General features: G+C 48.4%; 1 protein-coding gene across 3 annotated transcripts in view; it reads right to left on the reverse strand.

Moving 5' to 3' along the window:
- LOC144101776 (juvenile hormone acid O-methyltransferase-like) overlaps positions 1 to 5,229 on the reverse strand; it is a 48,806-nt gene extending 43,577 nt beyond the window's left edge. Inside the window, exons 1-2 of one of the 3 annotated variants that reach the window (XM_077634981.1) lie at positions 5,129 to 5,229; positions 3,893 to 4,078 (exon numbers count right to left, since the gene is read on the reverse strand). In XM_077634981.1, coding sequence (XP_077491107.1) covers positions 3,893 to 4,077 — 185 coding nt within the window. In that variant the 5' untranslated portion in view covers position 4,078; positions 5,129 to 5,229. Of the gene's footprint in view, positions 1 to 3,886; positions 4,079 to 5,128 lie in introns of all 3 variants that reach the window. The other 2 variants (XM_077634980.1, XM_077634982.1) reach the window with 2 other exon arrangements.
- Positions 5,230 to 17,549: the final 12,320 nt, after the last annotated feature.

Raw genomic sequence — 17,549 nt, forward strand, 5'->3', positions numbered from 1 at the left:
GTGTCTAAAAATTAACGCGCAGAGAGCCAAAGTAATGTTCAACAGTCTAGCAAGGAAACAGCAGTTCACAATTGGCAACGACGTGCTGGAAGTGGTAAAGGAATAAGTCTACTTGGGGCAGGTAGTGACAACTTATCCGGATCATTAGATGGAAATAACTAAAAGGATAAGAATGGAGTGGAGCGCATATGGCCGGTTTTCTCAGATCATGAATTAGCAGGTTACCGATATTCCTCAAGAGAAATGTGTACAACGCTGTATCTTACCGGTACTCACCTACGGGGCAGAAACATGGAGGGTAACGAAAAGGGATCAGCTTAAGTTAAGGACCACACAGCGCGGCGTGTAAAGGAAAATGATAGGTGTAACGTTAAGAGACCGGAAGCGGGCACAGTGGGTGAGGGAACAAACGCGTGTTAATGACATCCTAGTAGAAATCAAGAGGAAGCAATGGGCTTGGGCAGGGCATGTACTGCGAAGGCAAGGTATCCGCTGGTTCTTAAGGGCAACAGAGTGAATTCCAAAAGAAGGCAAGCGTAGCAGGGGCCGGCAGAAGGTTAGGTGGGCGGATGAGATTAGGAAGTTTGCCGGCATACGGTTGGCGCAGCTGGCAAAGGACAGTGTTAATTGGAGAGACATGGGAGAGGCCTTTGCCCTGCAGCGGGTGTAGTTAGGCTGATGATGATGATGATGATGAAGCAATATGTGCTGCGTCTGCTTATCTGTATGATGAACCGGTCGCCGCAAGGAAAGCATACTGCTGGCGGAAATCGCACAGCCAGCTGCTGCGTCGCTGCCCTGTGGCTTTTTAATTGGCGGAACACCCGGCTAAATGATTTTTCGCTTGTACGCGGAATATTTGAGAGCACTGCAATCAAGATATACAAGAAGGCATGTCACGTGGTATTTTTTGTACGTAATAGCTACAAAGTTTGAAACTGCGCAGTCGGATGTTTTGTTTTCCGGAGCGTTCTGCAACTTTAAGATTAGAATTTTTTGACTAGCGTTGTTGATTCCGAAGTTGGTTAATTAATCTTGACTAATTGTACAATTAAGTAGATTGCAAAAACTAGTGACTTGCTGCATACAACAGCCAGCGAAATGCATTTGGCACGTCGTCTTCGAGTCCCTCGGCTTATTTTTAAATTCCGCCGCGGTGGCTCAGAGGCGGTCACCTGCTGATCGGAGAACCCGGGTTCGAGACCGACTTCGGCGGTCGCGTTTCGATGGAGGCGAAAAGCAAAGGCGCCCGTGTGCTGTCCGATGTGAGTGCACGTTAAAGATCCCCAGGTGGTCGAAATTAGTCAGGAGCCCTCCACTACGGCGCCTCTTTCTTCTATCAGTCCCTCAATTATGCCTTCCCTTACGGCGCGGTTCAGGTGTCCGCCGTAATGTGAGGCAGATACCGTGCCATTTCCTGTCCCCCAAAACGAATTTTCATTTCATTTTTTTATATTCTTAAACAATATCAAAAGTTAACAGGGACACCCTATACAATAAAATGCTAAGTTGAAACGCCACAACTGTATAAGTTTTTAAACGATCCCGTTTCCATTCTGGCACGGCAAGACATTGACGTTCTGTCTAGTACACGCGGGAGCCGATCACCTTCTCTAAACGAGTGATTGTTCATAAGCAACCTACGCGGAGTGAAGGAGAAAACTGCTGCTAAGACTTGAAGCCCCCTAAGGGAAATCTGCCAGTATACTTCACTCGCTTGGCAATCTGCGGGCCTCAGTCCACAAGCCTGGAATTCGAAACTTAGCACCTGCTGCATATCTCATAAAATTGTCAAAAATAAAAGTACATTTGCTCTTTAGAAAAGCTGGTCGAGATATCGTCGGCATATTTGATTACTATCCAAGTGCACGTGATGCACATTTCAACAGGACGCCATTGGAGAGTACTGTCTGAACAGATGCACCCGCTTCACTGCGGCTATGCTTGAGGCTAGCCCACTTTCGCCTGGGTGCCATCTCAATTGACAACTGTCAGCCGGTTTCAAAGCAGCTGGAAAGAAATATCGACAAGGGCAATGGCGTGTCATAGCATCTGAATACGTCCTGTATAAACAACTAATTCAAGAAGAACAAAAAACTTTGCTGATTGGATTGCGTGCATGGCTTTCTAGCAAAAAGTGAAAGAACATAAAAAGTTGGGACAGCAGTTAATTAAAACGCGAGATTGATAAAGCGGTTGGTAGCAGAAGCTTAAGTGCTTGTTTGCAAAATATAGGCAATATTATGCACAGAGCGATGGTAGAAGAAAAAAAAAAGAGTAATTACAGACAGAAAACTACTTTGAGCGAACGAGAGTTTCCAAGCGTTATTGGCCTTGAATTCGAGCAAGCATGTTGGAATGGCAGATGGGAACTGATTTCATATTCAGCAGCTCCGCATGACCCGCCGCGGTGGCTCAGTGGTTAAGGCGCTCGGCTACTGATAAGGAGTTCCCGGGTTCGAACACGACCGCGGCGGCTGCGTTTTTATGGAGGCAAAACGCTAAGGCGCCCGTTTGCTGTGCGATGTGAGTGCACGTTAAAGATCCCCAGGTGGTTTAAATTAACCCGGAGCCCTCCACTACGGCACCTCTTTCTTCCTTTCTTCTTTCACTCCCTCCCTTATCCCTTCCCTTACAGCGCGGTTCAGGTGTCCAACGATATATGAGACGATACTGCGCCATTTCCTTTCCCCCCCCAAACCAATTATTATTATTATTATTACAGCTCCGCATGCGTTCCATGAGTAAAGCAGACGACACGCCTTCTCAGTCGTGATATACAATGCGTATGAAGGTAGCGGCTTAATTTTCCAATCCGCAAGAGAGAGAGAGAGATAAAACATTTCTTATTTCATTGAAGTGTTCTACAAGTCAAGTAGCAATAGTTTTGAAAACTCGGTCCGCCACAAATTTAAACGTGCCATACAAATTTGCTTGCAGAATACCCACAAAGACACTAAATGTTGACGTCAGAACCGTCAATGATCGGAAACAAGAACAGGGCAACAACTATTCGCAGAGATGTGACAATACATCTGTTTGTATTATGCGCGGAATAAATATTGGTTCATGAAAATGAAAAAAAGATGCCATGCTAGACGCGTCGTTAGACAATGCAATCCAGATGAGAGCACCTTGAAGGTTTAATAGTGTTCTGGCGCGAGCATATGTGGCAAACGCTAAAATACGCCTTAAAGGTGCACAGAAGAAGAATCTGACCTCATCTTTTTACCGCGGGAGCTCCACGTACACGTTCTAAGCATTCTTAGAGAATTTGAATTGTTGTCCTGGGCGGCCGATTTCTCTAATTTAAATTGGATTAAAAGTCCCGGCTCCCGCCTTTTTTTTTTTGAAGTCAACGCTGAAGGTAGGAGGAGTCTACCAACGCGTGGAGTGCCTTTTAGCCATTGCCGTGCCAGGCTTCGCTTTCACTTTCATTTTTTTGTTTTTTGCCTTGTGCGAATAAATGCAGGGTAAAATTATCCACCGTGTCAGGGTTAATTTGAGATACATGGGAGAGGCCTTCGCTCTGCAGTGGGCGTAGTCAGGCTGATGATGATGATGACTTATAATACGTCCAGGAATTCGTAGAATTGTATTTAGAGCACACCATAAATTTGAAAATCATTTACCATAGCTGCATGGTATTGTCTCACTACATCAGTATTAATAAAGAACTCTAATCCCAAACGCTAACCTTGCGGGAGGTTTGATTTGCTTACTTCTAACTATCTGAATCGCTTAGAAGACGGTATCACCAGCATAAACATTAAGTTGTGACTAAAGTATGAGAAAAGTAATTATTGGCGAGTAGTGGTCAACTCCAAATGCTAGTTGTCCGAGCAGTTAGGCGTTCGCTTAAGCTTAAACTGGGTGGTAAGCATGCCCTTGCTTGAAACCTCCGGGACCGCATTCGACGTCAATGGATTGTTGCAGCTCGTTTTCGCAAGGCCTGAACGCTTTGTGAAACGTGTCCAGGATTTCGGCCACTGCTTTTTCGTGGCGATGGGCGTTTCTGTCGTACACGTCAGGTTGCTCGAGCACCTCCGGCAGAGTTTCCACCTCCGAGTGTGCCATTCTGAAAAATGAACGCTCAAGTGCGCCTCCTCACAATGGCAAGAGAAGAGAACGTTTAGAATACAAACACAAGGTCAGATAAAATATTCACATCCTCTAGGCTGTACGCGGAAGCTGATGTAGATTAAAACAGTGCATTAATGAAGACAAGCATGTCGGGAAGGATTTCAGAGGTGTCATGGGTGTGAGCTCCTTTCCTGCTACACAGAGGATTTCGTAGCCATAGCACATGATGCGCAAACAGATCCATTCGGGGAAAATGAAGCAAATACAAGTTGAAAAAACAATCAATAAAGCCTGAATTGCATCACAAAACTACAAAAGTAAGGAGTTGTTCGCTCCATTGAGGCGGATTTTTGAAGACCTGCAGATATTAGAACCCAACATCCTGCTAAGGTTCCGCGGTGGCTCTGAAGTTTTGCTACTCGGATGCTGACAAGAAACACGCGCGTTCCACTATGGTCACGGTGGTCGAATTTGGATGGAGGCGAAATGCTATTGGTCCTTGTACTGTGCGATGGCAGTGCACGGTGATGATGCCTGCATAGTGCAAATTGCCCTGAGCCCACGTCTACGACGTCTCTCGTAGACTGAGCAGCTTTGGACCATCAAATCTCATAAACCATATCAAACCTACTAAGGTTGTTGGTTTATTTGCTGGTTTTGAGGTTTAGGTGCAAGCTCAGAGTGACTGTCTACAAGTCTGATACCAAGTTGTGACAAATCATTCCGGCATGACTTTATGGGCGAAGCTCGAGTAGATTTGCAGCTGCATCCTCATTCGCCACGCTCCAGCATGTCACTGGCGTTCTTTAATTTCTAGTAATTTCCACTGCCTGCGTTCGAACACATGTAGTCTATATTCACTAAATGTACGAGGAATGCAAATGTGAAAGGGCAGTCTGTATGGCTTTCCATAAATGTCACTGGTTTATCACATTATGTTTACTTTCAAAGGTATTCATTAAAGGCTATTTTTCTAAAAAGGAAACGCGGGCACTAAACGAGTAACTCTACCAATAGCCTATAAAGGAGTACATGATGTGCTTACGTTCACGTGTGCCAGTTGTCGCGGCTAAAGTGTACTAGTGGGGATCACACATGCGCGGAGGAAAAAAAAATCCCTTTCCGAGCCTACGTGACAGGAAGCACCAGCTGTGCTATACATTCCACATGTGAGAAAAACAACGCAGACATGGGACAGCAAAAGCCGCCGGTTTCACGGCCGTGACCTCGTGGCTTGCTATGAGACACCTGCCATGGAGTATGCAATTGTCAACGGAAGTTGAAGAGAGGAGTTATTTAGTAGCTCAATTTCTTTTGATTATTTTTGTCATATATATCCTGTGGTCTACGTGGCACAATTGCCGGCAGAAAATATTCGCTCGCATGGTGCTGTCTGTATTTTTTTACCCAAATCACGTGTCATGGCACTCATGCAATTTTTGTCTATGCGCCATTTTTTTTTTCACAAGTGTAGTACCAAAATACATGAACAAAAAAGCGCTGCAAGCAATCAAATTTATCGTGACTCATGTCTCCTGCGCTCCAGGACATGATCTCTCCAATCAGTCTGCAACCCGCCTTTCCGTGCGCGAGCTGCTGCCGTTGTATTTTGGCTAATTTCGTAAACTCATTTCCTCACCTGACTACCTGCCATACTTCAGCACATGGTCCTTTTAGAATCCAAACTGCTGCCGCGAAAAGCTGTCGTTAATTTCCTATTCGAATAGCATGTCCGATCCACAGTCCTTTCTTCATTATTTCATCTTGTACAGGAATAAAGTTTGCACTACAAATGCACTATTAAAACAGAAAATAAACAGCACATCGAAATTTAAAATTATTAAGCAATAATGGGGCACTATTGTTAGGAGAGCGAAAACAAAAGGTAACTGTGACAAGCGCTAAAGAAACGTCTCGATATTTACATGGTCACAACAATTACTGCACAGAAACAAATTGCCATAGTAAGCTGGTGACCTCTATCACAATAACTGCAAGATAGCCAATTTTCAAGTTTTTCAGGCGAAGAAGCTCTTATAACGAGTTTACCCCATATCATATCTTTCTTTTTCTTTCTGCCACGCACCGGGCGCCACACGAGCATTTTTGTACATTCATTTTTCTTCGACTGATTGAGCATGTTTAATCGGATATAAGTGGCCTCTGTAAATAGTCGGCGCAGGCGCGCTGGGTGCGGCGCCAGAGTAAGGCAGTTGACATTGTGTTCGCAGGCCAAGTATCAGCGAGCACAAACTGTAAGTCAGAACTGATACTGCGGAACGGTTCGAATGGGTCAGGAGTTTTTAATCATCTCTGTGGTGTGTAAGAAACGGAGCTAGCAAGTTCCACCACTGTTGAACAGTACAATGCGCACCTTCTGGTTAATCGATAAAGAAAAATTACTTGTGATTAGAAAGTTATAATGATTGTCATCAACGCACCGAAGCACTCCACAGGAGAAAAACCTGCCCCATTCCGCGCCCTCTCACACAGAATAATGCTTTCGCATTCGGCGTGTACATTTACTTTCTCCGTCACCATTATAATTAATGTTTCGCAGCAATTACCCTCTGTGCTGCTTGCAAAGGTAGCATCATCAGGAACTTTTAATATTTATTTTTATTTGTACTAGCACATACGTCACAGCTTATTTGTTCAAGGTTAGCGGAGTTTCAAAATGTCTTTTTTTTTTTTCAGGCAATCGGCATTAAGATATGTTCAGTTCGCAAAATTACTCTGTTCCCAAGATGGGTAGGATGAACACTGTCGGGCATGACCCTATTATCAGGAGATAATTATTCAGTGAGCTGCCTTAATTTACCAAAAGTAATTTAGTGTGCGCCAAGTTTTATTGGCGCCATTCGCTGCGCTGATCGAAAATACGTCATCAGCAGCTTTTACATGGCCACAAAAACACTGAACTGGATTCAAATTCTGTAAAATTCTTCCGCGCTTTTAAGAGACTTCATTAACAAGCAAAGTGACACGTGCGATTAGAGATCTCGTAGACACACACCAAGAAATTTTTGCGATTCTCTATCCACTGCCGAGCACTTGGGGAAACCATCTGCCTTTATCTCATGACGTCACGGTAGCGGCAGGTTGGCCTTGTATCCTGGTGGCGTTGGCAGAAAATTTTGCCGGTTTTTACATGGCATTGTACTCGGAGGAGTTGAAACTGCAGCAGGTGAAGTACCACAATCGCACGCACAGGGGCTTCAAGAAGTCGAGTACGCGATGCAGATTCACGGTGTGCTGAAAGATTCGAAGTTCGCGATTCACGTAGCATTAGGTAAACAAACCATATTTTTTATGGACCGCAAATGCTACAAATCTATGCGACAGCGCAATTTGATTGCATGCCCTAGAATACCGATTCAGCTTTTGTTTTGTGAAGTCGCAGACACTCTATATGAAGTGCTCATTATAGTCGGTTTGTTTTTGTTACTTGTCTTTGAATTCCTTGTTAGAGCAGATATGTGAAGAAGATTGGGCGATGTCCGCTTACGCCGTTGGTTATTGTCGGCCGTGAGATAAATATGGCTGCAAGGAGGCGGCCTCTCAAAAGTTGAATTTCTCGTATCTGCTTGTTGCTTATGTGTAAAAAGCTTAATCATTTCCTGAGAAACAAGCCTCTGTATTTGATTAACGCTAACGATTCCAATTCATGCACATAAACGTAAAACAGCGAACTGGGCTCTTCGTCCGGTAGTCCTCGAGTCCAACGCGAGAAATCTTCTATCAGGACAGAAAGCTTTACGGCTGACTTCCCGCCATGCACTCAACGTGAATGCTGCTCTGCGACATGATCCTTACGAGCATCTGGGCTTTTAGGCCTCTTCAAATATGTGTGAGCGCAAAGCACCTGAGGTGCAACTAGGTAACTTAGCTTGGACCTACTGTTGAGAGGAAGACCTGCAGGACGGTCTAAGCTTTAGACCTGGTGCAATGGCAGCGGCACAACGCTAGACTGACTGAGGAGAAAGAATTCACTCAGAAAAACAGCAAAATTATGCTCTGGCAATCACAGCTCTGCTCTGCGCTTTGTAAATGCATTTAGAGTGCACGATGCAATGTGAGCATTGTGCACATATCAGAACAATCCGCATTGTTATACGTTTGTTCTTTTATTTACATAAACTGAACTCATTTGAAGTGTACGAAAAATTGGTTTGGTTTTATGGAGATCAACGTCCCAAAGTGACTGCAGCTGGCAAGAAGGCCGTAATGGAAGGCTCCGTATAATTTCGACCACCTGGCGTTCTTTATGTGACATCGCACAGTACGCAGGACTCAAGCATTTCGCCTCCATCGAAATGCGACCTCTGCGGCTGCGATCGAAAACGTGTGTTTCGGGTCATCCACAGCGGCGGCTTCGCATCTATTAAAAGAATGAATTAAAAGACTAGCGCATTAAGGCGTTGTGTCTGTTTTGTTTTTTCTACTAATAGAACGGCCGCAGTCGGTTTGGAAGTTTTATTTGTTTTTAGATGTAAACGGCTTTGGAATTAAGCGAATTAAATCGTAGAAGTGTAAACGCTGATCGCAAAATGAAGATGAAAAAGGAAGCATTTCCTAATTATGATTACCATCAAAACATTATGAAAGATCGTGTTAAATGTGGGCATGCACAGTTGTGCAGCGGTATATCAGCACTAACCTGTGTGTGGTGACTCCTTTGTTAGCTGACTTTGGAAGTCTTTCTTTCACGTCATTGCATTCTTGCTATTTTTCCATGAACCCTTGAGTACACTTTGTGGGAAACGTGTCCGAGCATTCATCCCGCATGTAGCCAACTCCCCATTGCACGCACGGATGTTTTCCTGTCTGTTCGCCCCGGTTACCACGGCCTTTTTTTATGCCGTCTGTAGAGCGCGACTGCCAACATTTGTAGTGGAGTCCCCAAGGGAAACATGGAGCTGGTTCTTACCATATGAGCCGGACGCCCATAAACTGCTCCTTCCAGTTGAAACCTTGGTAATTTGCCTCGTGTTCTGAATAAGCGTCTCACTTTTTCCAATCTTAAGTGGCAGGTATGTGTTACTGCGGAAATGGAGTGTTCAATTGTTTAATTCAAGCTATTTCGGCTCTTTTTTGCAACTGGGGAGAGTGCCTGCATTGAGAAATAGCCACGCTTGTTCTTTTTACTTCTTGAGTGTGATTTTTACTTGGAGTTTTACTGTTCATCATTATCATCAGCGTGACTGCACCCATTGTTTGGCAAAGGCCTTTCCCGCGTCTCTCCAATTATCCCTTTCCTTTGCCAGCTGCAAACTTCTTAGTCTCATTTGCCCACCTAACCTCCTGCCACTCCCTGCTACGCTTACCTTCTTTTGGAATCCACTCCGTTGCCCTTAAGGACCAGCGGCTATCTTGCCATCGCATTACATGTACTGCTCAAGCCGATTTATTTCCCTTGATTTCGACTTGGATGTCATTAAACCGCGTTTGTTACCTCACCTTTCTGCCCGCTTCCGGTCTCTTAACGTTACAGCTATCATTTTTCTTCCCATGGCTCGCTGCGTTGTGGTTTACTTAAGCTGAACCTTTTCATTAGCCTCCACGTTTGTTCCCCGTAGGTGAGTACCGATAAAATACAGCTGTTGTACACTTTTCTATTCTGGCATAAGGTCGTACTATTATTCCATCCAAATAAAGAAGTTTGCCAAACAAAACGTTTCATCTGCCAGCAGGAACTCCAGGTATATGTAACATTCGCACAATTCACTTAGAGCAGCTCGTGGATCCCTGGCGGGCTTTGCTGGTCCCGTGGAAGGTTGCCCCCACATGCCAGCGCCGTCCCTCGAGTTAACGATAGCTCGAAGGAAGTTCACCGCGTTGCTGGTTACAGGGGCAAGCGCGTATCTCTCCAAATTCCCCTCCCTACGCAGCGTAGCATGCCAGCGATATTGAAACGCCGGCTAAATTCTCTACTTCTTCATTAAAGAGTCTCTCTCTCTCTCTCTCTCTCTCTCTCTCTCTCTCTCTCTCTCTCTCTCTCTCTCTCTCTTTCGCGTATCTCTCTGTTCGGTGAAGAGGTGTTAAACCATCCACGCGACAATAATATAAGGTTGAGAGAGTGCGATGCCACTTTTCGCCTTGCGAGAGGCACAACACATTCAAGCGGTGCAGCTAGGCTGAGAAGACGGGTGAGGCAACAACGACTTGTTCATCTCCCCAGTTCCTACATGCCTGTAATTCTTTGGCCGGACTTTGCGGTCAAGACGGGTATTGTGATAGACGTAAGCAGCGCGGGCTACCGAGAACGCGCAGATGAGCTACCGAGGAGTTACCGATGAAAAAGAGAGTGCTATCGCCATTACCGTGCGTGCACCTCTGGTGAATCTGCGCGAAAAGAGACAAACAAGATGAATGACGGAAACGGCCCATTTCAATTGCGCGATAGTTTTGTATGGCAGAAGGGTATGACCGAACTTGACTTTTATAACTACATCCGTCAATCTGATCACTGTAGGTAAAAAAAACGGTGTCATTTCTTTTTGCTGCTACTGCACTCCTGGGCGGTTGCTGTTCAATGTTTTTGAATATGATCGATATTTTGATTTCTGAATTCTGATATGGTTTCACTTTTTTGCAATTTTTATTTGCTAATAATAATACATACTAAGACCATCCTGGATGCCCTTTTCCTTCTTTTCTACGTCAAATGTGAAACTTAGATTTCTGCCGCTTAACCTTTTCATATTATGTAGTTTCTGTCTTCGCTCCCTAATGTAGATTTCACGTGCCCGTGTCGAGGTTTTAGGAGTGAGTTAACTACGCACCTGCACGCTTTATGTGAGCCAACAAGTGTTTTTATTTAGAACGTACTTCCTGAAAGAAATGTCCATCGCTGCTCATCTGCCAGGTAATCTGCGCTCCTCCTTTCACCCGTCTAAAGGCGCATTCACGCTACACCAAATTTCCGGTGAGCGAAGCGGATTCGGTTCGCCGGAAAAAAATGGGCCTGTTATCATTTGCACCCCCCCGCCACGGCAGAACCGACGCGGCAGTGCGGCTGCTTCTCGCTTTTTCACGAAAGCAGCGAGATGTGACGGCAGTTTCTTGTCTATCGGATATAGCGAAGGAAGCAGAGCGCGCGAGCCTCGCTGACAGTTTGCGCGCTTTCCTGTCGTCCGTTGTGCGGCTGCACGCTGACTTGCGTTGTTTTATCACAGCCTTCGTTTCAATTCCCGGATGTGAGCTTGTAGCGGAGACGTAAGGGCGACCTTTTCAGAGGAGGAGGATATAGTTTCGATTCTCGTGTGAAACACTAGTTCCTACGCTGGAAGAGTGGCAAAAGGCAGATGGTAGGTCAGTACGCGCCAAAGGCGGTGGTGTGTGCGTCCGTCTTTAAAGCAACTCGCCCGCTTTGGCCAAGGCTGCAACCTGCTGCTGCTGCTTCGGGACAGCGACGTAGAGTATTACAGAGAGTGAGTTCATGTGAACTTCATTGTGACTTTAAGATGCGAAGCGCTATCGCCTCACTGACTTGTTCTGCTGTCGGCAGCTACCTGCGTCTGTCACCGACATCCTTGAAGAGGTCCTTAGGCCTCGTATCCAGAGAAAAGACACGCGATTCCGTAAGACGATACCTGTAGACCATCGCGTGGCGCAGATTATCAGGTGAGAATGAAAATTTTATATTACTCCATGGACGAGATTATGTACTGGTGGTTTCATTTTTTATTTCGGTTCTCATGTCTGAGACAGCAGGTCGTAACGTGTACAAAAATTGTGAAGGGCTACCATTAGAAACCGATTTTGCCCAGTTTAAGTTTTATTCTCCGTCCGTTCATTGTACCGTCCGCCTGTGAGCTCCCTTTCTCTTTCACGTATTTTCCCAGCCCTTCACAGTTTGACTAGGATATATCACGCTTACAAAGCAAACCGCCGTTTGTTCACATAGAAAAATACCCCAATTGACATCTTGTACTCTCAGAAGCTCAGTGGAATTCATTACCATCGTAAGCTGCCACTATCAACGATTTTCATTCTTCACAGTCAGCGCTTCATTCTTTCTAGAGATCTCAAGGCATTTAATGTTAATTTTTCCATTGCATTCAGCGCTGCGTGGAGGGGTGGTTTCTTGTTTTTCATTTAAGTGATGTAAAATTAAAAACAACAAACGTGTTCTCGTGAAGTTCTTTTGTTCATTTCACGTACGTTTCGTAGTAATATGTTTTTATCGAAAAATGTTTTAGGGGAATCCCCCAAAGTGGAGGAGGTTTGTAATAATGGAGTAATTACTCGATGACATATCCCCTCAATTACAGCCATACGGCTAGAAAGGAATGCTATACAGCTTTTTAAGAAACTTCGCAGTAAAAGAAAAATTCAGCCTGGGCCGAGGTTTGAACCTGGGACCACCGCTTCATCACCGGAACAGTCTCTCTACCCACTGAACCAACCGGGATGGCAACCTTATGGTAGGGCGAGAGCGAATTGATCCATAACTCGAAGTGGGAACCGTGTTGGTCAAATGTTTTAGGTGAATACCCGAATGTGGAGTGGATTTGTAATGAGAGTTGATCAATAATAAGGTAATTGATCAATAACTCGAAGCGGGAACAGTGTTGGTCAAATGTTTTAGGTGAATACCCCAAGGCGGAGTAGATTTGTAATCAGAGAGGTGATCAATAATAAGGTAATTGATCAATAACTCGAAATGGGAACAGTGTTGGTCAAACTTTTAGATGAATCCCACAACGTGGAGTAGATTTGTAATAAGAGAGTTGATCAATAACAAGGTAAATGATCAATTCGCTCTCGCCCTACCATAAGGTTGCTGTCCCGGTTGGCTCAGTGGGTAGAGACTGCTCCGGTGAAGCGGTGGTCCCGGGTGCTCCGGGGCTCCGAGGTGCTCCGAGGCTCGTCGCCGCGTGCTCCCGCCTAGACATCTACCGATTCGACTCCTGTGCCCCGGCAAGTCCCACCCGATCATTTCGCCTTTTTAACGTCAGTGCCCGCGGCACATGTGTCTCCCAGAGACATTATTTCGACACTTAAAAACAACATTGTTCCGGAGGACGCGGGTATAGGACCCGTGGTCCTTCGACAGACCACTGCGGTGGTGACGGTGATTGCGAAGGACCGGACAAGTTTAGACAACTTATGCACTGCGATAAGAACTAATGAGACCACGCGGGCCGTTATGAACGCCAGGGTGCCGGAGCGGCGCCGTCCGCACATCAGATTTATGGCGTGGATCCTGATGTTGCTAACGACGACGTAGTTCCGCAGCTGAACGCGAGGAACCCGGGGTTAGACCTTGACCCCCGTACAACCACCCGCCGGTACACTTTCGCGCAGCGCGTCGGCGCTAAAACACATTCTTTCCCTGGCCCCGGACGCTTTCCGGCGTCTCATTGGCAGGGAGAGGGTGGCCATCGGTTGGTCTTCGGCCTTCGTGGCCGAGGACACGCACGTGCCCATGTGCACATTTTGTGCCACCTATGGGCACTCGAGGAGGGCGTGTCGCCAGTCCGCCCAACCGGACAGGGCGGTCTGCACCAAGTGCGCCGGCAATCACCTCGCGGATACGAGCGCGGTCTGCGCCGGCGACGCGACGGTTGCCTGCGCTGATTGCCGGAGGGCGGGGCGCGAGGGACCTCCGCATCCTGCGGGTTCGCCGTCCTGTCCCGTGATGCGCGACAACGTTGCAAGGCTGCGCGTAAGAACAGACTATGGCACATTCTAAGGCGAGCCCAGCAGCGACGAGCGGATGGGCAGCTGCGCGTCTTTCATTCCTTTTCCGCAGTGTTTCGCGCCGCGTTTTGTCCTTGTCCAGGCGCGGTGCCGCCTTCTTCGCTCTTCTTTTTCTTTTCTTTTTTCTCAGCCAAGGCATACTTCTTTTCTGTCTTGTCCTTTTATTTCCTTTCAGTAAGGATTTCCTTTTTCGAGACTTACTGTCTCCTCTATTTATTTTTCATTCTTCTCTTTTCTGTTTCGTGCCCTCGCTGACTCATTTTTTATCTTTCGCGCGCAGTCTGCCCGCCCGCACGTTTTTCTATGCTTTGCATTTCTTTTTATCTACATTTTCTGCCCCCTATTCTTTCTTTTCTTTTTTTCGGTGAGATTTATCCTGCTTGCGGCGAGCGTTCCGTCCTCCTCCTGTCGCCTGCGCGCGAGCAGTATTTTTCACGTTTTACGAACTGGGAGAAGCCCTGCTCAGAGCGCAAAATATGAGACTCCGAGGCACGAAAACAGGCCGGGCGCTACTGAAAAGGATAAGGGTGGATACACAAGGTCACATGGACAGGTACCAGGACGTCTCAGACGGAATCAGGGGAATACTTAGGGTAGCTCCCCTGCCTAGGAATATGGATCCGAACCTGCACGAGGGCAGACGGAAAGCGAGAGCCGAGTATGTGAACGAGGACTGGCCAACTGGAAAGCACAGTCTATACGGATGCGTCACTGTACCCAACCAGGAGGAAACGCACGGCCGCAGCGGTGGTGGTCAATCACAAGGGAGACCTGGGTACATGCGCAGCAGCCGGGGTTGCGGACGCAACAGAGGCTGAGGAGATCGCCATAGCCTTGGCGGTAGATAATGGGTCCAGGGAAAACAAATACCTAAATATAGTTACCGACTCGAAGGAGGCATGCAGAAACTACATTAGAGAGAGAATAGGCAGCGTGGCCCTAAACATACTCAGAAAGGTAAAATTCTTGGATAGAAAACACATACACAACCTGATATGGATACCCGGGCTCGCAGGTATTAAGGGGAATGAGAAGGCGGACAGCTTCGCTCGCGAGTTGAGTTTCCGAGCGCGGCAACCGGACGACTTCTACACCCAGGACTGCGACGGGGGGTACGCGGAGCACCTGGGCCTATACAGGGGCATGGGATATAGGTACCCCCCGCCACACAGGGCGCTAACAAAGAAGGAGGCGACCGGGTGGCGCATGCTGCAGACGGGTGTTTTTCCCAACCTACACCTACCGAACAAGATGTTTCCAACACAGTAGAGAGCTACATGCCCTTGGTGCGAGGCGATGCCGACACTCTACCACATCACGTGGGAGTGTGAGCGAAACAGAACATTCCACCAACACGAACACCCGAGTGCGGAGCAATGGGAGAGCCGGCTCGTCAGCTGCGAGCTCATAGTCCAAATGACCCTGGTGCAGCACGCTTGTGAGGCAGCGCGGCTCAGCGGAGCCCTGGGATAGAGGCCCGACCTTGCGAGGACAGGACCCGGGACCGCCTGAGACGAGGACGACGCGGGTCCTGCAGCCGCGAATTCCTTAAAAGAACCGATAAAGTTTGCTTACCTTACCTTATCTCGTCCTATTTCATATTTTCTTTCATTCACTTATCATCAATTCCTTTTATTTCATGGCTTTTAATTTTCCTTTTTCTATCATTCAAATCAATTTGGACCACGGCAGGCGCGAGACGGGTGTGTTAGTGGACAGGATAAAGGGCGGGGATTTCGACTTTGCCCAAATTTCCGATCCGTACGTCCGAGAAAACAAATGCCATCTCTACCGCAGGAGTGGCCGGTGTTTGTGGCGCCGTCGGGCCAGCGGTGTGCGATTATAGTTCGGCGGCTCCGAGTGGACGTCTTTCCGACTTACGTCTCCTCGAGGGTCGTCGCCGTTCGGTGCGCGCACCGCGGCGTCTCTTTCTTGTGAGCGACCGCCCCATTCACCCATGGCTCCCGTCCTGGCGGAGGTTTCGGCTGCCCTCGCGTTGGCGGCCGGTACTCCGGCGGTGGTTGCCGGAGATTTCAATGCCAAACATGAGGTCTGGGGGCCGCAGGCTTGCGACGCCCGTTGCGGCGAGCTTCTCCGTTTCGCCGCGGCGGCGGACCTCCTGGTCTTGAATGACCCGGCTTCATCGCCAACCTATTCCACCGCCTACGCCGACAGTTAGATAGACGTCACCATGGCTAATTCCAGCGTCGCGCTCGCGGGTTTCACCTGGTCCGTTGCCGAGACAGAGACTCTGTCGGAGCATCGGCTCATAGAGGTTCGGTTTGGTGCGGGCGACGTGCCCCGCGAAGAAATTTTAACAAACCGCGGTCTTGCTCGCGTTATTGCGGCCCTCCAAAATTCATCATTCTTTCCGGTGGTTGTCGGCGCCGATCTTCAATCAGGCAACGTTCTGGACATGATTGTTTCTAAATTTCACAAAATTTCGATCCCGAGCGTCGGCGTCACTCCTCCGCCCGCCAGGTGTCCTCCTCGGGGCGGGGGAAGGCGTCCTGATGGACGGACCACTTGGCCCTGGAGCGCAAGCGGGTGTGCGCGCTGCGCAGGCGTTACCAGCGCGCGCACGACGACTCTCTCAGAGCATTTTATAGAGCCGACTTCAACGCGGCTTTGGCGCGCTTTCGGAGCCGCGTCCCTTGCCCGGGAGGCGACGCCGCATAACCTGTTTCGTCGCCCGTTTAAACAGGCGTTCGGCCGCTTGCGCGGACCTCCCTTGCTCCCTCCGGTACTGAGGCCGGACGGAGCTCTAACAAATTCAGTATTGGAAACCGCCGGCACCCTGCTGCAACAACTCGTTCCCGGCGACGTCGAAGAGTTTGATGAGCCTGCGCACGTGGTCATGCGGGCCGTGGCGGCCCGACCTATTTTGGGTGGTCCGGAGGACGTTCTCTTCACGTTTGGCGAGGTCGAGTTGACTGTCTCCCGAGCCAAACTGGAAACGGCCTCGGGCCTCGACTGGATCACCCCCCGTATGCTACGTGCACTTTGGGCGGCGCAGCCAAATTTTTACATGAACGTATTTAACGCGGCGCTCCGCCTTGGATAATTCCCTCGCCACTGGCGCCAGGGGAGGATCATATTTTTGCTGAAACCCGGGCGGCCGCCCGAGGTTCCCGCGTCCTACCGACCAATTGTGATCAATTTTGCCGTGGGGACCGTTTTGGAGAGGCTGCTTTTTGATCGTCTATATCATTTTCTGAGCCGTCGTGGTCTGCATCACAAGGCACAATTCGGTTTCACCAGGGGGCGGGGGGCTGTTGAGGCCCTCCACGCCCTCGTCTCAAAATTGCGACGGATGCGAGACGCTGGCCTGCACGTGCTGCTCGTGTCCATAGATTTCCAGGGGGCATTTGACAGCGTGTGGCACCCTCTGGTCCTGAGTTCTCTCTCCGACTGGGGGTGCCCGAGGAACCTCCGGTCATTTCTATCCGACCGAGAGGTGGTTTTCCGCTCCTTCGCGGGAGACGCGGTCGCGCGTCCCACCCTGGGCAGCCCGCAGCGATCCCCGCTGTCCCCCCTGCTGTGGAACGTAGTGTTGCGTGGCCTTTTGGCGGTGCCCATGTCGGAGGGCGTGTCGCTCCAGGCGTATGCGGACGACGTTGTCGTTCTGGTGCCTGGAGCCAGCCGAAAGGAGCTTGAGCTGTTGGCGGACGATGCGCTCGGCCGAATCGCCGCGTGGGCGAGTGAGGCGAGGATTAACATCTCGCGTGACAAGACGGTGTGTATGCTCATCTCTCCTC

Source organism: Amblyomma americanum, chromosome 8, assembly GCF_052857255.1.
Source record: "Amblyomma americanum isolate KBUSLIRL-KWMA chromosome 8, ASM5285725v1, whole genome shotgun sequence".
In the NCBI taxonomy this organism is placed as follows: Eukaryota; Metazoa; Arthropoda; class Arachnida; order Ixodida; family Ixodidae; genus Amblyomma; species Amblyomma americanum.